This window comes from Mastigoproctus giganteus, chromosome 10 (assembly GCF_048544385.1).
Source record: "Mastigoproctus giganteus isolate SK-2022 chromosome 10, ASM4854438v1, whole genome shotgun sequence".
Classification (NCBI taxonomy): Eukaryota; Metazoa; Arthropoda; class Arachnida; order Uropygi; family Thelyphonidae; genus Mastigoproctus; species Mastigoproctus giganteus.
The window spans coordinates 104,459,556-104,484,195 of NC_143584.1; the positions used below are offsets into that span (position 1 = coordinate 104,459,556).

General features: G+C 36.8%; 1 protein-coding gene across 5 annotated transcripts in view; it reads right to left on the reverse strand.

Moving 5' to 3' along the window:
- Positions 1-24,640, reverse strand: part of LOC150079199 (kazrin-like) — a 358,730-nt gene that overhangs the window by 58,539 nt on the left and 275,551 nt on the right. For all 5 annotated transcript variants that reach the window (XM_090382316.1, XM_090382314.1, XM_090382315.1 and 2 more), the window contains 2 exons: positions 12,163-12,264; positions 818-984 (listed from right to left, as the gene is read on the reverse strand). In XM_090382316.1, the coding sequence (XP_090238442.1) occupies positions 818-984; positions 12,163-12,264 (269 nt within the window). The remainder of the gene's footprint in view (positions 1-817; positions 985-12,162; positions 12,265-24,640) is intronic.

A 24,640-nucleotide genomic window follows, 5' to 3' on the forward strand; every position in this document is an offset into this window, starting at 1 on the left:
TAATGAGAACTTTGTTGCTGCATAATTTTATAATTATATATATGGCGTTTACTGCTATATGTGGCAGACAGACCATAAAACAAATTTGTCTTTATATGTAAAAATTACTTTTTCAGTATGTTGCAAATGATTGATTTGGGAATGTTTAATTTTTTGAGCAATAGCACACACACACACAGGTATTTGCCTCATATGACAACTAACTACCATTATTATCACTATTAACCAACTTTCTGAAACTCTGCTATCTCCTATGTTCTTACATTCAGCAGATAGGTTTGAGATAATTTCTAACAACTGCTTACCTTTATAGGCCAAAATATTTACATATTCCATAATAACATGCAATTTCCTATAATAATCATAGAATCTCTATGGTTTTAAAAATAAATCTGTTATACTGTGGACTTAATTTGGTGGCCAGTTGCTATTATTAACTACAGACCACAAGTGCTAACGTTTGGCAGCTGAAAGTCTGCTGGCTACCAAACAATGAATATGTAGCAACACAGATTTGGAAGCATTAAGTTAAACATTATTTAACTTTTAACTTCAAATATAATCATATTCATAGAATAACTTTATCAACTATCAGTGCTGCTCATATAACAAGTATTCACTAAACTCAAATGAATGTTTTGTGGATAGCCAATACTTCAACATATACTTTTTTTCCTTTTTTTTTTTTTTGAAGGTCCTATATGTTTTTGTGGCTATGTTTATTTATAGTTCTATTTTCAAAATTATTCTCAAATTGCAGTGTTTAGAAATAAACTTCACAATCATCTATGTAATGACACATATCATGGGTACTTACCTGGCTGGCTGAACCAGGGTTTCTAATTCAGTAGTAAGATGGCGTCGAATGATATTCTTAGATGAGGGAATACCAAGTGCAGTGGCCATAGTATCTGCTGTAAATGATGGTTCCAAGACTACTAAGGCCCCATGTACACCACTATCTCTAAGATTTTCAGCATATTCCTAAAAAGCATGGTTTCAAAGTTCAAGTCAAATATTTTTTAGTAAGATTTGTAAGCTTAACAGAATAATGCATAAAAACAGGAATATACTATATAAATTTGGATTTACACGTGACTGGTGATGTTCCAACTACATATGCATGACGGTGGTGATATTATGTAATATTAACTGTGCACTGACCACTAGTCTGACTTCTCTCCCAACCCAAAAGTATTATGGCTGAAGGCATTACCTAATCTCAGGTGGAGAAAGCAGGATTTCACCCTTACAACATGCAAAGTGGCCTGCAAACACACTTCTAACAATGACAAGCTCTGGAGCCATTAAAATAATAAACTGAATTTGTAAACAAATGAGCTACAAACAGGTGCACCTTAAATCAAAGAATATAGGGTCAGGGCATTATGTACATAAAAATCTGGTTTCAACAGGGCTGTAAATAGAATGTTACTTGTGTGAGAACAGACACTTGCATGAAAATCTCACAAGCCACCAATTTTTGCTAAGTAGATTAAAAGGTGATATATTTTGGAAAATTTCCTTAAAAAAATTGAATTTTAATCAGTGAAGCACACGAGACACCACTGCACTGTAACAGGATCTAGCATTCTACAGTTATCGAACAGTTTCAGTGTCGAAATGACAATCTATGCCAAATAACAACTGACAAATTATCTTTGTTTAATTATTATCTTCTTCCATAATGCTTGTCATTTTGTAAGACTTGTTTATTAATTATTTAGTGACAAGTTATACACTTTAGTTATATAACATGTTTATTCATTTTATGCAATTGTTTTCTTGTATACCAATCAGTGCAATGAGTGACATATTTGATTACTATTGTTTCAACATTTGTTGGTACCACTGCAAACAAAAAGTAAACATTCTAACATTCTACCAGAGTAGAATGTTAGAAAAACAGTAGTGTGAATTATAACACTGATAGTTTGTGATTAGTCTGTATTATAGAACTAAATGTTTCTTAAGAATTATATAGTGAAAGATTATAAAAAAATTATTTAAGTATGGGATCAACACATCAACCTTTGTCAGTTAAATGCTACTTCACTGAAAGGAAAACACTGGAACAGCATGGTTGCCAAACAAAGTATTTAATCTGGATCATGCTCTACCAAGATTATCACATAATCATTAAATAAAAATCGCACACAAAACACGGAGCTGAAATAGTTAAGGAAAAATTTGGAGGCAAGTTCTTTTGAATATTTGTGCAATCAGATGAAAAGAGAGAGAGACAAAAATATTCAATTCAAAAATCACTACCATTGTCATTTCAAACATTAAGGTCAGGATGAGAAATGTTGTTGTTGAATTGAGAGTTTAATAGCATATCATGCCTATCAGTTTATCCTATACTGTAGAGGAGTTAGTTATAATTGCTAGTATTAGTTGCATATGGCCTAATTATGTATGTGAAAATAAATGGATTCATTTTAGATATTTTCGGTATCATCTCCAATGTTCCTGTAGCTATGAGAGAGAAAGAGAGAGAGAGAGAGAGAGAGAGAGAGAGAGAGAGAGAGAGAGAGAGAGAGAGAGAGAGAGAAGTGAAAGCAAATTGTCTAGCCTATTGATAATAAAGGAAATCTATGAGAGTACATGTTTTACTGTGAGTATGGTAAAACAGTGAGGTTACTGAGAAGGGTTGTCCTCTGGTTAGTAGCTGAAAATAATTTGGCATTTTGTGGACATGCTAGTAATATTGATACCGAAGAAAAAAATTGTGGCGTATTTTTAAACTTGATAAAATTCGTCAGCCAATTTGACGTTGGTATGAAAAATGCTCTGGAATTGCATATTAAACACTACGCTTATTATTTATCTCCAGAAATTTAGAATGAATTTATTAATTTGTTAGAAACAAAAGTATGAAGTGAAATAATAAAAGAAATCAAAATGGCTAAATATTATAGTATAATATTTGATAGCACTCCAGATGTATCACACGAAGACCAATTAACAAAAATTATTAGGTATGTAAAATTTTCAGACAATAAATATACAATTGAAGAAAGGTTCATTGCTTTCATAAACACAACAGAAAAAACTGGAGAGGGAATTGCATCAGAAATTAAGGAAAAACTAATTCAAGATGGCCTATTAATTGAAAATATACATGGTCAATGGTGCCAATATGTCGGGAAAGTACAAAGGTGTCCAAGCTATATTTCAAAAGGAGAATTCCCTTGCTCGGTATATTGCATGCTGTCCACATAATCTTAATTTGGTAGGCATACATGCAACCAGCATTAATGCAGATGTCACATTTTTCGGAACTATACAGCCATTGTACAATTTCTTCTCTTCGTCCACTAGCAGATGGAAAAAACTATCAATTGTCATAAAAATCAGCCTGAAGAGACATACCGATAAAAGATGGTGTGCAAAAGTAAATGGACAACTCGAGGAAATTATTTTAATATTAGACCAAATGAAAGATGATTATTTACTTGACGCATTACCTCTTGCCCATCAAATGAGTAGTTACAAGTTTATGGCATTTTTAAGCCTGTGGAATTTGATACTGGAAAGGATAAATAGGGTCAACATATTACTGCAAAAAAAAAGATCAGGATATTTATTGATCATCCGTATTAATTAAAGGACTTGTAGATTATTTTAAAGATCTAAGAAATAACGAAATTTATAATGTTTTTACTGAAATCAAGGAAACTTGCAAAAAAATGAAAATAGTGCGAGTTGAAAAGAGGAAGGCAAAACGAAATAAAATATCAGATGTGTATGCTGAAGATGAATCGTTGAACTTCAATGGAATAAAAATTTCTTGTTTTTTAATAATTTATTCCGTTATAATGCAGTTAAATGAAAGATTTGAATCTCTAAAAAATATAACAGAAGACTTTTATTTTTTGACTGGCGAAGCGTTCCATTCAATAACATGTGAGGATTTAGAAACTAAAGCTATTTTATTGTCAGAAAAATACCCTGAAATTAATCAAGACCAATTTAAAATTGAAATTAAATGGTTTAAACACCAATAATTGAAATATTAGAAAACAAAAATCCCAGTACAATAATAACATTATTTTGAATGTATTGGCTAAATGGGAGTTGCAAGAAACCTATCCAAATATTGAAAGGTTTCTTAAAACATTCCTTACAGAGCCAACAACAGTAGGCACTGTGGAAAGGAGTTTTAACAAGTTAAAACTTAAGAATTATTTGAGATCGACATCAGGACAAGAACGCATATCACATCTATGTCTCCTTTCAATTGAACATGAACTTGCTAGCAAAATAGACTTTGATGAAATTATCACAAATTTTGCTAACAAAATTAAGCTTTGATGTAAGTTAATAATTTTATGTTCCTATATAATAACTTTATGTACCTATCCATATAAATCTGTGATTTTATGTATTTCTTCCTCTAGAAGTATTTCTTCTGTATTATTTTGTTATTAAATAAGAGAAGTTTATTTGTTTTACATTATATATGTATATACATATAACCAATGATATTGTTTACGTTTCAACTCAATAAAACAATGATCAAAATTCAGTCAGACCTCTATATCAGTGGTTGGCAACCAGTGGTCCGTGAGAGAATTTTGGTGGTCCGCAGAGTAATCTGAATATATTTGCAATTTTCGTGTTTATTAAAATGTTTCATTATATTCTGATTTACTTTTCTGCAATTTTCGCCTTATTACGTTGCATGTTTATAAAAGGCCCAGTGCAATATCCGGCATTAGCAATGCTTTTATTGTAAAAAATATATAGAAAGCTATTTCTATTTCTTATCGATGGCGTAGCCTGCGCACGGTGCGGTTCCCAGTTCTTAGGTAAGTGACCAGTGATATTTTTATTTTAACTGTGCACAGTGTGATATTTAATGGCATCAAAGAGCTTGAGTTTGATAACTATCTTATTTCTTGTTTGGTTTTAGTTTCAAATAAAATAACCCCAATGAGTGAGAAAAAACAAGCAAGGCACTTTGTGCTTCTTAGGTAATACATTGCGTTGTCATGAGTTGATTAATAAATCAGAACCTCCGCAGCCACCGCAAGGCATCATCAGGAAGGACATAAGAACTGGAGGCAAAGAGAAGAAAAAGTTCAAAGTTTCAAGAAAATATGATGTGGACTACTTGAAGTTTGATTTATTCAAGAACCTGGAAGTGAACGCTTTGCATTATATGTTCTGAGTGTTTATCCAATGATGCCATGAAATGGCATCATTGGATAAACGAAACTCGGCAGGCACTTGCAGTCAAAACACCCAGATTTAGCTAAAAAGCCAGATGAATACTTCCAAAGGATGCGTGAAAATTTGCAAAAGCAAAAAAGTTCATTAGCAACAATGATTGTTGAAGATAAGTCCTTAGTAAAATCTTATTTGATAGCACTTCAAATCGAGAGATGTAAAAAGCCATATAAATTAGAGAAGAATTAATTAAGCTTTCCTTGTTACAAGCCTGTGAAGAGGTTTTGGGGAAACAGGCTGTCCAGAAACTGAAAGGAATTCCCATGTCTGCTAACACTGTGAAGCGCAGAATTGAAGACATGGCCGAAGATATTGAAAATCAAGTGATTGCACTTGTGAAAAATTCTACGTTTTATTCAATTCAACTTGATGAATCAATAGACATAACTAAAAAGGCAGTTCTTTGTTTTGTGAGGTTTGATTGCCAAGGAGAATTAAAGGAAGAACTCCTCTATTCGCTAATCTTGTCGGATTGAACAACAGACTGAAATTTTCAATGCACTTAATGGTTATTTCCTGAAACACAGAATTGAATGGAAGAAATGTGTTGGGATATGCACAGACGGTGCCGCAAGCATGACTCGACATCGTTCAGGAGTTGTTGCAAAAGTGAAAGACGTTGGACATCCAGACACCTTGTTAACTTATTGTATTATACATTGTGAGCAACTTGTGGCGAAAAGATTATCTCCAGAACTGCACAAAGTACTCTCTGATGTAATTAAAATTGTAAACGAAATTCACCACAAAGCGAACAATTTTCGAATATTTGAGGCACTTTTTGAAGAAATGGGCTCTCAGCATACTGATGTTCTTCTTCTTCACGCTGAGGTGAGATGGCTGTCGAGGGGCAAAGTACTAACCCGATTGTTCGACCTCACCACGAAGTCAAGTTATTCTTTCAGCAGCAAAATATTTCGAGGTTCCATGATCTCTTGTCCGACAATGATTGGCTAGCCAAGTTGCATACCTGGCAGATTTTTTTCTCTGTTAAATGAGCTGAACACGTCCTTGCAAGGACAGCTTATGGACGTGTTCACACTGAGAGGCAAAATGGATGCATTTCAAAGGAAGATATTGCTGTGGCAAACGCGGTTGGCTGAAGAAAATCTGCAAATGTTCCCAAATTTTGATGATTATATGAAACAGCAGGATGTCAACCGACAGGTAATAACCCTTGTTCGATTGCACTTACAGTCACTCACTGACTCTTTTGGTCGTTATTATCCAAAGGATGAGGACCCCAGACACGAAATATGTGGATAATAGATCCATTTTCAGCGAAAATCGAGGATAGTAATTTGAACATGAAAGAAAAAGAAAGCCTAATCGATCTATCATCCGACGACAGTCTCAAAGGTAAATTCCACTCGTCCCTAATAAGATCTCATTTTTGGCTTTCCGTAAAAAGTGAGTACCGAGTGCTAAGTGAAAAGGCCATCAAAATTTTAATTCCATTCGCAACTACATATATGTGTGAAAAGACATTTTCATCAGTTATGGCAATTAAAAACAAGTACCACTGTCGGCTAGAAACACAAACGGCTCTCCGTGTTGCAGTAACGTCATTCGAGCCAAGAATCCAACAGCTTATTTCAAACAAGCAGCAACAAATGTCACACTGATTATTTTGCTATAATTAATCCTTTATACACCTCTATGTCAAGGTGCACTCGATATTTGATAGCCGACCGGGCTAGCCGAGTGGGTAAAGTACCTGCCCGGCAACCCAAAGGTCGCGGGTTCGATTCCCGCCTCGGGCTTGGATCAAAGTACTGCAAAAACCTTGGGAGGTGCAATATGGCCACAGAAGCCGATGCGCCAATAACTACCAAATCAATCAATCAATCAATCAATCGATATTTGATAATTGTTAATATTAATTGTTTCTGTTAATTCTTTTTTTAATAAAATGATATTTAAAATGTTTTTTTGCATTTTTCATAATGAATATATCTGCATTTATTATTATACTTTTTTTTTTTTTATCATTATAAGGCCATTATATTATTAATATTAACATTAATGATATCCAATTTTTTGCAAATAACTTGAGTTCAAAAACAAGTGTAAGTACCATTTCATATTTAGAATGTTACTTTTATGGAAAAAATCATGGTAGTGGTCCGCGGGATTCAAAATTTTGAGTTTAGTGGTCCGTGAGGTCCGAAAGGTTGGCGACTGTGGCTCTATATAACGAAATCGATGTTCGCTTACAAAATTCATTAAACAGAAATTTCGATATAAAGACACATGACCTTTAAAACAATTAAAAATAATTCAACATTCAAAAATACGGTACAATCAGAAATAAGTGGAATAAATAAATTTTCTAACATTTGAAAACAATTAATTTGTTAATACATGCATATTAAGAAATGATTTTTTTCATTCGTACATACTAATTAGGAATTATTTTGTGACATATTTGGCTATCTTTTGTTGTACACTGGATTTTATTGTACATCGATCATTAAAAAATGTTCTTATTTGTTTTATGTTCAGGATCATTTTCTTCACTCTGAAGGCCTCAACAAAATCTCGGAAGTTGCCAACATTTCATGTTTAAGTTTAATATCTTTGTTGCCCTCATTTTCTTCCTCTTGTCATCAATATTGTCACTAGTTCTTAATTTCTTTCTTTCTTTTTTTTTTTAAAAACTGTCCAATGTCGGAGTACTCAGATATTCAACTATTCACTACTGTGACCATATAAACAGGGGAAATTTAAGGCAACGTGTGGAAGGTTCACTTCCACGAAACAACAGATGACCGCTTGTCGGGATAAAGGAAACTCACTCTCTTCTAAATCTTTAACAGGGTGCCTAGAATAGAAGATTGACCAGAGCCTATTGTCCGAATGTTTAATACACCTTGATCTGCCCACTGGCTATGGATACACAGAAAGTAGTTGACCAGCTCGACTTTTCGGTATGTGGGACGGATAGGTTTTAAGTAGTCGGATAGGTTTTATGGGTCCCACTGAGTTGCAAATGGTAATCTCTTTATCTCTTAATTCGGGCTTAACAACAGCACTATTGCTTACTTGAAGGCCATGGGTGCAAATGATGTGTACCCAGTTAAGTCTTGTTATGCAGTCGTTATATGGAAAATTTTCGCTTCCATAAAATGAAGAAATAAAAAAATTCTAAAAATATTCGGTAAAAAGAAAACATTTATCTCTAAATAGAAAAATTCGCTATAAAGAAGTTTGTTAAACAGAGGTCCGACTGTACTTATTATTTATTATGATTTTACCAATTATCGAAAAAGGCGTGTAGCCATGAATTTGCAAAAACCTAGCTACGCCTCTGTCTATTGTAAAGAATCAAAAGTATATAAAAGCTCACAATAAAAACAAACTTTTAGAAGAAGAAGAAATCTTAACGATATGAATTTCAGAAACCAGTTACAGAACAGTTAAAAGCTATACCTAAACAGGACAGGTAAGGTAGAGATACATAAAGCCAGATTAGAAGGTAAAACTAAAGTTCTTGAATATATTGAGTTTCTCGAGCTCAATCTTGATAAGGGTTTAGACGGAGAATATTTAGAAAATAATGAATTAAAGATTCCTTGTGAATTAATACAAACAGCATAATAGATGAAATAAATAAAAACGTAATTAAAAAACTAAAATCTTCAGGTAGAAAAAAAAAAAAAAAAAGAATTAAATTTCGTGTTTCACAGGCAGCTAAGTAGAATTTGATTTACTGATTTGAAATTATTGTTTTTCTCTAACTTTTGATTTAGATTTAGTAGTGCAGTATTTTTTTTGTGATTTTCTGAATAATTTGGTCTATTTATTCTTTACCCGGCCTTTGTAATTGTATAAAAAACAACAGTCTACTTCTGCTGGCACTGTATTGATAAAAGCATTTGAATTCTACCACTATTGTTTTTGTATTGATATAGCAGATACTGGAAGTTTCTACTTAGCTTGTAGCAGTGTAATCAGTATCAGCAGAGGATTATAAACCATAATATATAACACTACTTATGTGTTTTAATAATTTCACTTTATCATGTAGTCCATAACATACGACATTAATATTCGTAGAGCTTTTAGAATCAGTGAATTGCTATAGATATAGTATTGCAAATAGCTTGCACGAAAGTTCGAATCATGTAGGCTGGCAATAGATAGTTAAATTTATTATCTGTTATAACTACTTTGAATTTACAAACGTAACATGATAGTTTAATACGTATAACTTAAACTTGATAGGATATAGGGAATTCATATAACTTAAACATGGTAGGAGATATGAAATACATATATTGTAAGCTTGATATATATATATATATATATATATATATATATATATAGTTTAGAAGAAAAAGAGAATACAGCAGAGCCAGTGGGAGCAATACCTAACTAAATTTAATAAGTTTTAATACGACAAGTAGCTTTCGGAGTAACGAACTCCTTCTTCAGCAAGTACATACAGAAATGCAAACATGACAAATTGTTAGAAATGGAATAAATCATACTAAATATGCTGTACATGATCAGATGACTGGGAGAGCATGTACATGAACGAGAGTGCTCAGTCATTCACTAGACCAGTTCAGGTGACTGTTGTTGGTGCGCGGCACGCATATGGGAATGCTGCCAGCATTTGTCATGTTTCAACACTACTGACTCAAAATTGGGTGTAGTCTTGTATCTCTACTGCGATTATATTTAGGGACTCTAACCACAGGTGGTGGTGATAGTAGTGTTGAGATTGATTGATCACCTCACTATCGCGCCTATGGTTGAGGTCATGATGAGTTGACCAAAAATGTTCTGTGATTGCAGAGTGTTCAGAGTCACCCAAGCGGATGGATCTGTCATGTTCCGCGAGGCGATATTGAAGACATCTGGAGCTTTCCCCTACACAGCAGCTGCCACAATCGTGGCAAGTAATCCGGTATACAATATATATATACATAGTGTTATTACTGCATTGGGAATAAGTTTAGTATATATTTTTAATTGTACTGAAATTGAGTCGAAATTTCCAGACCAGAGCAGCAAAGCAAAAGGCTCAAGGTAGTGGGAGTGCTGTGGCTCAGGGGAAAACTGAGGAGGGTAGTTGTCCTCTGAATCACAGCCTTTTTAAATGTACTGCTTGTTTGTTGTTTGTGGAGCTATCAGGATGTTGTTATGTTGTTATTTGTTTTTAGGAGCATTAGCAACTAAGGCCATATTGGAGCTATCAGGAACGGGACATGATATTGCCAAGGGAGATGCCATTGTGGGTGCTCGATGTAAGGAGTGTGAGGATTATAGGCAACAACCCAGCATTATGGGTTTTTATGAGAGCTTGAAGAACAGGGTAGATGCCTTCAAAGGACTTAAATTGGGGGCCCCATCAATGCCAGAGCTTGCACTTGATCATTAGGCAACACAGTGGCAACCTTCGGGGCAGAACGTGCTGGTCCCACAGGAACTAGTAGTTGTCGGTGACTCTATTGTCAGGGGAAACGGGGAACATATTGTGTAAAAAGGATAGGTGGAACAGGACCAGGGTATGTCTGCCAGGGGCAAAGGTTAATGACATTGTAGAGCAGATATCATCTATTAAGGGCACAAAAGGTGATATTGTTGTACACATTGGCACTAATGATATTAAGAGTAGGAGACTGGTGAAATTACTTAACAAGTACAGGTCACTGTTGAAAAAAATCCGTGAATTAGGGTTGAATTTGAAAGTGTCTGCAATTCTGCTCAGACACAATAGGAGGGAATATATGATGAGAGCCTTGTCGATAAATTCGGCCCTGGAGAGATTGTGTCATGCTATCGAGGCAGTGTTAGGTGGGTCAGAAAACTGCTATCTTCGGGAATACACAGACTAACAATGGCCGAAGGCAGAGGTAAAAGAGATTCTTGCACTGCTTCTATTGGAATGAGTAATTATGTTATTTTCGGTTTTTAGGAGCATTAGCAACTAAGGCCATATTGCTCTGGGGATATGCGGTGGTCATTCCCTGACCTTTCCGCATCCTCCGTATTTGGTGGTGATGGGCTCGAACCCCGGTCTAATCAAGAAGCGTGTGCTATGCACTGCTGCTCCTTCCCACCTGGCTACGGAGGCGTCTGGAATGAGTAGTAGCGTGGGAAGCAAGTTCTAGGAGTCATCATGGAACAAGTAAATACATGGACTTGGTTCAGGTAACTAAGGGCAAGAACAGGTGCAAGTGGTGCCACATGAATATAAGGAATGTGGAATTTGAATTTGGGGAGTACAGTGTGTACAGAAAGGACAGACCGGATAGAAAGGGAGGAGGGGTTATGCTGTTAGTTAAAAAAAAACAATCTAAGGCAGTGCATCCAGTTGACATTAGGCCTATAACACACTCCTATCCTCATTTTTGTTGCACTGGGAAAGCAAAAATGAGGGTAGGAGTGTGTTAAACTAATGACTCTCATGAGTATAACGAATAATTGTGCAGAGAAATAGAGTGGGCTAGTAAATCAGAATGTCTTGTAATGGGGGATTTAACTTCCCAGATATTGACTGGAATTTGTGGGTTGGTCACTTGCACACAAGCAAGACTTTTGTGGATTTACTGGATGTCTGTTTTCTACAGTAGCATGTGCAAAAGGCAACCAGAGGGAGTAGTACTCTTGATCTGATAATCAGCAATGATTAGTGAAGCATTAAGAATCTATAGATAAAGGATGAATAATAAATAATTTCATACTGGTTTAAACGGAATAAGTAAGTAATATCAATCTTTATGGATAATAACTAGAAAGAAAATGGCTCATTCAAAGTAGTGATTAAAGCCAATTGTGATGTATTATTGTAATGCTATCATAGTTCATTTTAACTTTCTTTGTTTCTTAATTTCTAAAATTTCTATTTTATTGTTACTTTTTGAAATGAAACATTATGTAGACCAACTATCACACCTTACAGAACTTTTTACTTACTCCAATGTCTATGCTTTTTGCCCATTTGATAAACCTCTGATTAGTCCAAACTAATGGGTCAACATCCATGTTTTCACAATGGCATCTTCTCTGAATTAATGCCTAAAAGGATAATGCACATTAATTAAATACCATATAAACTATAATGTAATAAATACTATATATAGTATAATGTAATAAATACAATATGTGGCATATATAAATAGAGCAAAATATAATTCCAATTTGAGCTTTATGGTTCACTTATATAAAATCCAGTCTCACTGCAATCCACAGTGTAATTAATGTAGCAGTATAATTAGCATCCCATTGTTTCTAGATTGTTCAGGAATTTTGATAGCCAATTTCAGTGAAAAATCATGGAATAGTAAATGTTTAAATTGTTATAACTTCAAGATTGCTAATGATGTTCTTGTCTTTTAAAAATTATGAAAAAAAAAAAAAAAAAAAAAGGGACTTTGTCAAGCTCTCTTATGCTTTTTGTGGATATCAGAATTTAAACTTCTTAGTAAATGTAATGGTCAATGCTCAGAGCAGCAAATGAACTTCACTTTAACAAGAGCTGCTTTGTTGCATGATTCCCTGGTTGCCAAATGATGCATCATTTTAGTGATGATCATGAATAAATTAATGCCATCCTTGTACTTTAAACCAGGAGGGCAGGTGACTATTGGCTGGAGAAGTTTAATTTCTTTTGCTCCTCTTGCATTGCCCAGTAGGAGCATGTTGGCTGGGCAGCAATGCTGTATGAAGTCTGACCACCTATTTCTCATGCACTGGTACTGTATTTTCCCATTTTGTATAAAAATTCTTGGTGGTCTTATCCTCCTGCAGTTTTGAGGGTGTTATTGGCAGGCTGATGTTATTGCATGCAAAATGAACAAGAACACTTTGATCTATTAGCAAACAAACTGGTCTTCATGGTTAGATTTTCCCTACCTGCAAAGTGGCATAGTCACTGGCACCATGTGATTCCACTGGATAGTGTGAGAAATGGAAGTTAATGCTAAATGAAGCTGCACAGGCAGAAACCAAGGTCTTTAACAAAAATTGTCTGGGAAACCTATGGCGTGAGAGAGATTTATCCAGGTCCTCCCATATTCCTACTACACAGGAAATGAGAAGTGCAAATTAACCCATCGAAGCAAATGGTTTTTGATGGGTAATAATTTGTTGCAGTACTTACCACAAAGAGGGATTGATTTAATCAGACTTCCATGGAAAAGAATATGCCTGTTCCAGTTGAGGCAGTTTGTAACTTTGCCCTCTACTATTCAAAGGAAATTTCATGTGCATTATTGTGCAGTTTTCAGTTTTTGTTAGGTAAATTGAAAATTGCTAGGAGGATAGTCATTCCTCCTGAGCACAATCCAGAGAATGCAGATTTCCAATGTCTTTGTCTCTGGCCAGGTTTGGCTATCTTCCTAGGCACTGTAGAGCAAGGGCCTCTTAATTCAAAGCTGGCTGATCTTAAGCAGAGTCAGCAGGGTTTTTCTTCAAAAAATTTAGTTTTTCCTGTACCAGCAAAAATTGGCCAATAAGTTTTATGTATGTAAGGAAATTTCATGTGCATTATTGTAGGAAGCATGACCTTTCTACTGACTACGCCAGTGGATGGAAATACTGCATAGTGGGAGGCAGTCTAGCCTACAGATATACATCAGAATCCTAATTTGGATCCTCTATAATTCTGATTGCTTTTTTTTTTTTTTATATAGCATTTGTGATATGGTACACTGTCATCTGCCATACATTTGGAGAGCTCCAAATTTGATACCTGTCAACAACTGGAGGAATTTCTAAAGTCTTCTTCAATTGAGGCTTTTAAGTTATCAGTATAGATTTCACAGATATAGAAGTTAGATATTGAATAAGCTTGTGTGTAACTGTTTTACATTATAAGGAGACAATATTCTTTCTCCACTGTTGAAATCGATCATCACAGAATGGAGGGATAACTTCTTAAGGTGTAGCTGGTAATGTTACATCCTGAAATATGTTGACAAGATCAATATTCCAGGCAATGGGCAGTTTTATTAATTGGAGAGAAGCTTAGTTTACTGTTATAAAAGGAATCCCATGTGCTACTATAGAGATATCTCCAAATAGGATGAGAAGGCAGACAATGAATTATTGCAGTATACAGCAAAAGCAATGTTTACTGAAGAAGATGCAGCGAAGGCTCATCAATTTCTTTTTTTTTGATTTCGTAGTTGTTGGCGCATCGGCTTCTGTGGCCATATTGTACCTCCCAAGGTTTTTGCAGTACTTTGATCCAAGCCCGAGGCGGGAATCGAACCCGCGACCTTTGGGTTGCCGGGCAGGTACTTTACCCACTCGGCTCATCAGTTTCTATGTACAGGCTTTGCGCTGGAGAAGTTCTGAAAGCTCCCAGAGCAGTACTGAGAGCACTGTGCTGGATAGTATTTAGTCTCTCTAAAGTCATTTTCCTGGCATTCATAAATGGAAGATCCACAGTCTAAATGAGGTCTGATCATTGTTCTACAGAGATGCTATAAGGTGTATCAGTCAACAACTCATGACATGGACGTACAGATTGGGAAATGTTAAATTTCTTTAGACAAATGGTTCATAGATGAGTCACATGAATGTGAAAGTTTTGTTTGTTGTTAGTATTAAGCCTAAAAACCAGAGAGTTAATAAATAAATATTTTGCTTAAACAGTTAGTAAGTGATAATGGCCTGTACTTCTGGATGAATGAAGGATCCTTGCCTGGTTTTGGTATAGCACAAATAAAGAAGTGGTACCATGAGATGAAACAAGTGTTTTCTGAAAATATCCAATTACAGAAAAGTAACAAGATGTGTAGGTCTGTTTCACATAAATGTTTAATCATACTATAATGGATAATACCTGTCTGGTCCTGCTGCACTATTTCGAGATCTGTTCAATGATTCTTTGAGTTCTGCCAGAGTTAATGGTTAGTTATAACAGTATGAATTGTTGAGGAGGGTTCCATCCTGTAGTGGGTTGATAATGGCTGCACTTTACCTTTTACAAGGCAAAAAAAAAAAAAAAAGTGCCTAGAAGTTAATTTTATACTCTCCCATATCTGCTATGACGTGTCGAAATGAAGATGGTTACAAATTAGAGGCAGGGATAACAGAGAAAGAGGCTTCTAGAGCATTTGCAATTTCAGTTCAAGAGAACAGATCACATCCATTAAAATGAAATATTGGAGAAGGTGACCATAGGAATTTCCCATTCGGTGCTTGTATTTTTCTCCTGATGATTCGTGGGTTGGTGTTTTTAGAAATAGTTGAGATAAAGAAAATCTAACAGTTATGTTTGGTTTTAGCATTAGCATTAGTAGAGGCATATGATGCAAGAAAGCAAGCTTATGCAGCATCAGCAAAAAAAAAAAAAAAAAAAAACCCCTTCCACTTCACCCCTCCATTCTTCCGAAATACCTGTCCAGCTGAGCCTTAAATTTATTTAGGCTATCAACTTCCACAACAAGGGATGGAAGTCTGTTCCACCAACCAACTACCCGCTGGCTAAAGGCAAATTTCGCACATCTATCCTACATCTGTCTTTCCTCATTTTGAATTTATGTCCTCTCAGGTGATTATTCTGAAAAAGAGGCAGTATCCCATAAGCATTGAGCATGCCCAAACCATTCAAGGCTTTGTACACCTCTATCAGATCACCTCGCCGGTGCCTAGTCTCCAGACACTGTAATTTGCAAAACTTAAGTCTTTCTTCGTAAGAGCAACCCTTCGTTCCGTTCACTAACCTTGTTGCCCTTCTCTGTACTTGTTCCAGCAGCTCTACATCTTTCTTGAAATGAGGCCTCCAGACCTGTATACAGTACTCAAGATGCGGCCTGACCATTGCCTTATACAAGGGAATAATCACCTCCCTATCCCTGCTAGAAAAATTCCTGTATATCATTGATAAGACACCATGAGCTACTCTTACAGCCCCTCTGCACTGCTCAGAGAACTTCATATTTGCCTGCACAATTATCCCCAGGTCCTTTTCATTCTCTACCACTGTCAGTGTAGTACTACAGAGTTGATATGTTGCTCTGGGGTTGCTGTTTCCCATATGTAGTATTTTACATTTGTCAATGTTAAACTTCATTTGCCACCTCTCAGCCCATCTGCTCAACCTCTCCAGATCCTGTTGCAGCAGCATAGCGTCAGTAGCGTCCTTATCAACCCTGCCAATCTTTGTATCGTCTGCAAACTTGGACATTAAGCTTGATATACCATCATCAATATTATTTATAAATACAGAAAACAACAATGGACCCAACACTGAACCCTGAGGGACTCCACTAATAACATTAGTCCATGATGAGCAGTGTCCATTAATTACCACTCTCTGTCTTCTGCCACTCAACCATCCCTTTATCCATAGCAACAATATGCCACCAATGCCACACTGCTCCAATTTGTGCAGCAGTCTTCCATGTGCCACAGTATCAAAAGCCTTTCTAAGATCCAAATATATAATATCAAAGTTATTCCCTGCATCCAATTCTTTTGTGACTACATCAGAGTATCCAATCAAATTGGTCAGGCAAGACCTTCCCTTAACAAAACCATGCTGTGTCAGAGCTATAACTGAATTCTTGTCAAGATTATCTTGCAGTGCTTCTTTAACCAGTGCTTCCATTAATTTTCCTGGAACAGAAGTTAAACTCACAGGTCTATAATTACTTGTGTCAGCCTTTGTCCTCCTTTGTGAATTGGGATTACATTTGCACATCTCCAGTCTGTGGGTACCTCCCCTGAGTCCAAGGAAGCTCTCATAATTATGGCTAATGGATTGCTTACTTTCTTTGCTGCCTCCTTTAATATAACTGGATAGATCCCATCCACCCCAGGTGCCTTTCTTGTATTTATCTTCAACAATTTCTCCTCCACTTTACTCTCAATTATTACAAGATCATCTAGCTCACTGCCAGTGTTTACTTCATCTATGGCATTCCCCTCCCTGAATAACTCGTCATGTCTGAATGTAGATGCAAAATACTCGTTTAGTTTGTTAGCCACCTGAGCAGGATCATCAATAGTCGAACCATCTATGTTAAGTGGACCAATCTGATTCATCCCCTTCCTTCTAGAGTTTACATAAGTAAAGAACTCCTTGCTGTTTTTCTTTGCATCCCTTGCCAAAGATTTCTCGTAATCTGCCTTCGCCTGCCTAACCTCCTTTGTAACTTGGTTACAGATCAACTTATATCTATCATAGGCGTCTGTGTCACATGTTAATTTATATATATCCCATGCATTTTTCTTTTCTGCCATATGTCTCATTAGTTCATCTGACATCCATTTAGGCCTGAACCTTGAACAATATTTCTTAGTTGGTATGTAAAGCCTAGTAGCTTCCAAGATAAGTTCTTTGAATGCTTCCCATTTTGAGTTTGCTGTTGGTAACATCATCAGTTGGTTCCACTGTATAGAATTTAAATACTGTCTCAGACCATCGTAGTCGCCTTTAAAAAGCAATAATCCTTCGCTTTACCCCTTATGGTAGTTACCTCCTTGAGTAAATCCCACTTCAGCACACTGTGATCACTGCCACCTAGTGGTACCTGTATCTGCAGATTCTTATTGCATGAAGAATCACTACTGATAATCAAATCAAGAGTATCAAATCTTGATTTGATACTCTTGATAATCAAATTATCCAATAAATCCACAAAAGCCTTGCTAGTGTTGAGTGACCAACCCACAAATTCCAGTCAATATCTGGGAAATTAAAATCCCCCATTATAACTCTCTCTGATTTACTGGCCCTCTCTATTTCCCTGTACAGTTTCTTATTATACTCATCAGAGTCATTAGGCCTATAGCACACTCCTACTCTCAATTTTGATCTCCCAATGCTTATGTCACACCAAACTGACTCGACACTGCACTGTCCAGCAATGTCGACTGGCTTCACTTCCTTGGATTTTATGTGTTTCTTAACTAATAGCATAACCCTTCCTCATTTCCTATCCTGTCTATCCTTTCTGTACACATTGTACTCCCCAAATTCCAGTTCTGCATTCCATATATCTGTGTGACACCACGTCTCTGATATCCCAACAATATCTGCCTTTGATGCTTTGAGCAATACCTCAAATTCATCAAATTTATTTACCAAACTCCTAGCATTGGTGTACACACAAGTATACATGCACCTGTTCTTTTTCTTAGCTACCCTAACACAACCCATGTGTTTACTTGTACCCCAATGACTCCCAGCAGTCCCTGAAATATCCTGCATCTTATTTTCCAAGCTGCTGCTCATTCCAATAGAAGCAGTGCAAGAATCACTTTCACCTCTGCCAGTGGCTACTCTTAATCTATTAGTCCTTGTATCCCCCCCCAAGCTAGCAGTTTTCCGACCCACCTAACACTGCCTCGATAGCATCAGCAAACATTTTTGCACCCTTTCTATTTAAGTGTATCCCATCCCTGTAGAAGCAGTCTCTCCTGTTAACAAGTACAGACCAGGCTGAAAAAAATTCTACACCTTGAGCCTTGCACAATCTTTCCACGGCCGAACTGATCGACAGGGCTCTCATCATATACTCCCTCCTATCGTGTCTGGGCAGAATTGCAGACACTTTCAAATTCAACCCTAATTCACGGCTTTTTTTCAACTGTGACCTGTACTTGTTAAGTAATTCCGCCGGTCTCCTACTCTTAATATTTCAAACATAACTCTTGGATTGTCTTTACCACAATCTGTTGAGAAATGGCCTTCAGTTTTTGTAAGCTATTAAATCAGTGGTAGTTAAAAATGTTCAGAAGAGGTTCCAAGAACAGTTCTCTCATTTGGTATTGGCACTGTGCATTTCACCAACTGTTCCAACATATATGCTTGCATAGGTGCAATTTTGGAATAGAGGCTTTATTTGTTTGTTTGATTTCTGTTTTTCTGGAGAAAAAGTAACTGAGGTTACAGTGCACCCCAATGAAGCCATAATAAATTAAATTTTTTTTTTTGTAATATTTCAGGAAGGTTATGGCATCAAAAAGTATATATAAATATAAAACACAAAGATTAAAAATAAATTTGCTTTATTACATGTATTTGTAAAGATTAATAATTTCTACAAACTATAAAAACATCTGACATGTAATCACTGTCTGATAAAATCTGTGTGTATAAAGCCTAGTCAGATGGGCAAAACATATATATTTGTTTGCTGATTTTATCACAATCAATTAAAATGTTTTATTGTTAAAATGGCATCACAAGACTTACACATAGGAGGGTCATCTGCCCTCAGCAGGAAAGAGTGCCCTGAGCAGATTGAGCAAGAACAACTTCCTCGTTGTGAGTCTTGCACAGACTAAATGGCCTGTTTCAATTACAGACTTCATCAGGATCCAGCATAAGTGGAGGTCAAATTCAAGTTGAGAGAGAGAGAGAGAGAGAGAGAGAGAGAGAGAGAGAGAGAGAGAGTATATTTTCTGCTGAACACAAGACAAGACTGGATGTGAATTGTATCTCAATACTAATAAAGCTTGTGACGTGCTCAAAGAACCACAGTTTATAATAATGTATCATTGGCATTGGCAATTTCTGATGTAATCCTAGGCTAACTCTATAGCATGCAGCTGTGCAGTGTATATACTGCATTCAAAGAGAATTGACTTGGATACAGTGGTGTCTAGAAAGGCAGCAGCTCCTACACATGATTCCAACTTTGAATTGTCTGTGTGCATGGGCCAGAAGTCTGAATATTTAGCTCAGTGTTCTGAATAGTTCTGAAGGTAGACAGATGACAGTGTTGCAGATTTTACCCAGTTTTTAAGGGAACAGATGCATGCTGGTATTAGCATTAGTTGAGGCATATGATGAAAGAAAGCAAGCTTATACAGCATCAGCCAGAGAAAAAAAAAATCTTCCCATTACACCCATCCGGTCACTTCAAAGGTTTGTCTAGTTCAGCCTTAAATTTATTTAAACTATCAACTTCCACAACAACAGATGGAAGTCTGTTCAAGCAATCAACTACCTGTTGGCTAAAGGCAAACTCCCGCACATCTATTCTATAAACTGTCTTTCCTCAATTTGAATCTATGCCCCCTCAGGTTCATAATCTGGGCAAGCAGAAGTATCCCGTCAGCAATGAGCCTGCTCAAACCATTCATGGCCTTACCTCAATCAGATCACCTCGCAGGCGCTTAGTCTCCAGATGCTACAACTTGCAAAACTTAAGCCTTTCTTCATAAGCGTACCCCTTTGTTCCTATCACCAATCTTGTTGCCCTTCTCTGTTCTTGTTCTAGCAACTCTACATCCTTCCTAAAATGAGGCCTCCAGACCTGTACACAGTACTCTAGGTGTGGCCTGACCATTGCCTTATACAAAGGGATAATCACCTCCTTGTCTCTGCTAGCAAGATTCCTATACATCATTGACAAAACTCCATGACCTGCTCTGGCAGCCCATCTGCACTGCTCACAGAACTTCATATCTGACTGCACAATTACCCCCAGGTCTTTTTCATACTCCACCTCCCTGAGTGTAGTACCATACAGTTGGTATGTTTCTCTTGGGTTACTGCTACCCATATGGAGTACTTTGCATTTGTCAATGTTAAACTTAAGTTGCCACTTCTCAGCCCATCTGCCTAACTTTTCTAGATCCTGTTGCAGTAGCATGCTGTCTTTGCTGTCATTAATAACCCTGCCAACCTTTGTATAATCTGCATACTTGGACATTAAGTCTGATATACCTTCATCGATATTATTGATAAATACACAAAATAACAATGGGCCCAGCACCAAACCCTGGGGGACTCCGCTAATAACATTAGTCCACGTGGAGCAGTGTCCATTTATTACCACTCTGCCGTCTCCCACTCAACCATCCTTTTATCCATTGCAGTAACTTGCCCTTAATACCATATCACTCCAATTTGCACAGCAGTATTACATGTGCAACAGTATCAAAAGCTTTACTGAAATCCAAGTATATGATATTCAAATTATTTTTTGCTTCCAGTTCCTTTGTGACCACATCATAGTATCCAATCAATTTGGTCTGACAAGACTTCCCCTTAACGTATCACCTCTTTAATCAGTGACTCCATTATTTTCCCCGGAACAGAAGTTAAACTAACAGGGCTATAATTACTTGTATCACCCTTTGAACCCCTTTGTGAATTAGGGATATACATTTGCACATCTGGAAACCTCCCCTGACACTAGGATGCTCTCATAATTATGGCTAAGGGCTTGCTGCCTCCTTCATTATAACGGGATAGATTCCATCTGCCCCAGGTGTCTTTTTTATTTTTAACTTCAACAATTTCTCCTCTACTTTGCTCTCAGTTATTACAAAATCACTTAGCTCCCTGTTAGAGTTTGATAAACAACTGGTATTCCCTTGCTCGAATAACTCCTCATTTTTGAATGTAGATGCAAAATACTCCTTCAGTTTATCAGCTACTTAAGAAGGATCATCAATAGTCGAACCATCTATGTTAAGTGGACCAATCTGATTCATCCCCTTCCTTCTAGAGTTTACATAAGTAAAGAAATCTTTGCATCCTTTGCCAAAGATTTCTCGTAATCTGCCTTCGCCTGCCTAACCTCCTTTGTGACTTGATTACAGACTAGCTTATATTTGCCATATGCTTCTGTGTCGCCTGATAATTTATATGCATCCAATGAATTTTTCTTCTCTGCCACAAGCCTGATTAATTCATCCGACATCCATTTAGGCTTGAACTTTGAACGGTATTTCTTAATTGGTATGAAAAGCCTCGTAGCCTCAAAGATTAAGTCCTTGTAGACTTCCCATTTAGAATTCACAGTTGGTAACATCATCAGTTGATCCCACTGTAGTCACCTTTAAAAAAACAAAAACCCTTCTCTTTACCCTTGATAGTAGTTACATCTTTAAGTAAATCCCACATCAGTACACTGTGATCACTGTCACCAAGTGGTTCCTTTATTTGCAAATTCTTAATGCATGAATAATCACTGCTGATAATCAGATCAAGGGTATTACTCCCTCTGGTTGCCCCTCGTACACATTGTGGTAGAAAACAATCCTCCAATAAATCCACAAAAGTTTTTCTAGCATGGGAGTGACCAACCTATAAGTTCCAGTCAATATCTGGAAAGTTAAAATCCCCCATTACAACATTCTGATTTACTGGCCCATTCTATTTCTCTGCAGAACCGTTCATTGTACTCATCAGAGTCATTAGGCTATAACGTACTCCTACTCTCATTTTCCTTTTCCCAGTGTTTATGTCACACCAAACAGACTGAACATTGCAATGTCCAACCATGTCAACTGGATGCACTTCCTCAGATTTTGTGTGTTTCTTAACTAACAGCATGACCCCTCCTCCCTTCCTACCCTGACTGTCCTTTCTGTACACATTGTAATCCCCAATTTCCAATTTTGCACTGCTTCTATCTGTGTGACACCATGTCTCTGATATCCCAACACCATCTATCTTTGATGTCTTGATCAGCACTTCACATTCAACAATTTTATTTACTATACTTGAGTATGAGTTCCACCTAGTACGAGAGCATACTAAAGTGGAAGGGTTTTCTTTGGTGTATTGGCAACCTTGTCTACCACGATATGCATATTTTGGAGTAGCACTTAGACTCTAATATTGAAAGGACGATTGGCATTTTTAAAATTTTTTTTATGAAAACTTCAAACATGAGAGGTATTAGAACCTATAGTACTTAGTACTGTGCATGGGTTGGAGGTTGAAAAGACGTAAAAATATATTTGTTGACACTGGACTTGAACTTCTGTAGACTGTAATTTTCAGGAAATACGTATGAAGGAAGGTTGTTCCTGAAAACGGCAGTTGAATGAATAAACGAGGAAGATGAAAAGTTGGTTCTGTGTGTTTGAAGCTGGACAGTAAATGGATGTTGGCTGGTGGCGGCACGTGTTTGGACTATTTTAAAAGAGAGAGTGGGAATTATAAAAGCCAATTCAAAACAGTTCCCATGAAAGTATCTGTAGAAAAGGAATGCAGCAGAAACAGTACGTCTATGAGACAGTGAGTGAAGAGCCTCTGTTAGAGAGAAGTCATTAATTAATCTAACTACCCTCTTCTGAATGGAATCTAGAAGCCTGAGAGAGGTTTTGGTGGCACCGTCCCAGATGTGGGAACAATATTCCATGGTAGGGTGGATTTGTGATTTGTACAGAGTGAACAGCTGTTTGGAAGAAAAGTAACGCTGAGAGCGAAAGAGAAAACCAAGTTTTTTTAGATGCAGAGGAAGCAATGTTTGTAATGTGCTTGTGCCAAGCAAGATTAGAAGTCAGAGTAATCCCCAAAAGAGATATATCATCTTGCCTAGAAATCAGAGTGTCACCAAAGATAAGCATAAGAGCAGAAGAATCTTTTTTGCGAGATATAAGACAGGACTGAGTTTTAGAAGGATTGAAATCAACTAAGTTGTGTTTGCCCAACTGGAAAATTACAGGGAGAATGGCATTTAAGGATTGTTAGCAGATATTCGGGAAGTTGAAGCTGATTGTGCAGGGCGAGGTTTCTCAAACTGGAAAGTGGAATGCAATGTGCTATCATCAGCAAAACTATGGATAGGATTTCCAGTCAATGGAAGAAGGTCATTAATATGACCTTCTTCCATTGAAGAAGGCAGAAGTTAGAAGACAGAGAGCCATGTGCCATCACCCTCAGTGAGCAGTCAGAGAGAAAACTGGATAACCAATTACAAAAAACAATCAGTTTGCAAACCATAAGGTGGAAACGTGTTTAGAAGGCCTTTATGCCAAGCATGATCGAAATCCTTTGAGATGTCAAGAGCAACTGCTTGTGTTTCACTGAATTTTTCCATTGAATTTTGTCCATAATGGGTAACATAAGCCAGAATATCACCAGCGGATAGACACTGAAAAAATCCATACTCTTAAATTATCTAGAAACCTTCCGTCTGATCAATGATCAGACGGAAGGTTTCTAGACTGTTTAAGAGTTGTCAGTTAATTGATTTCTCCATTACATTAGAAAGAGTAAAAGTAATTGCAATGGATGATAATTGGATGGGAGGGATTTGTCGCCCTTTTTAGGAACTGGCTCGATATGAGCAAATTTCCAAGGAGAAGGAAAAACACCTTTGGAATAAGAAAGTGAAAAAAGGTGGCAAAGAACAGGAGTAAGTTCAGGAGCACAGGCTTTGAGAAAAAGTGGAGAAATGGCATCGGGATCTGGAGCTTTCTTAGCATCAAGATTCGTCAAAATCCTTCTGACTGAAGACCACAGGAGGTATTGAATGGAGCGTGTTGGGAATGGTGGGAGGTGTTTTACCAAGATCATTAATACATGAGTTGGAAGAAAAATGGGATGCTAGCAGGTCAGCTTTATCCTTGGCTGAAGTGACAACAGAACCATCTAGTTTCGACAGAGGTGGAGCAGAGATGGGCAAAAGTTGCGGCCAATAGCTTTCGCAAGAGACCAGAATGCTCTGCTACCATTAGGGCAAGAAGC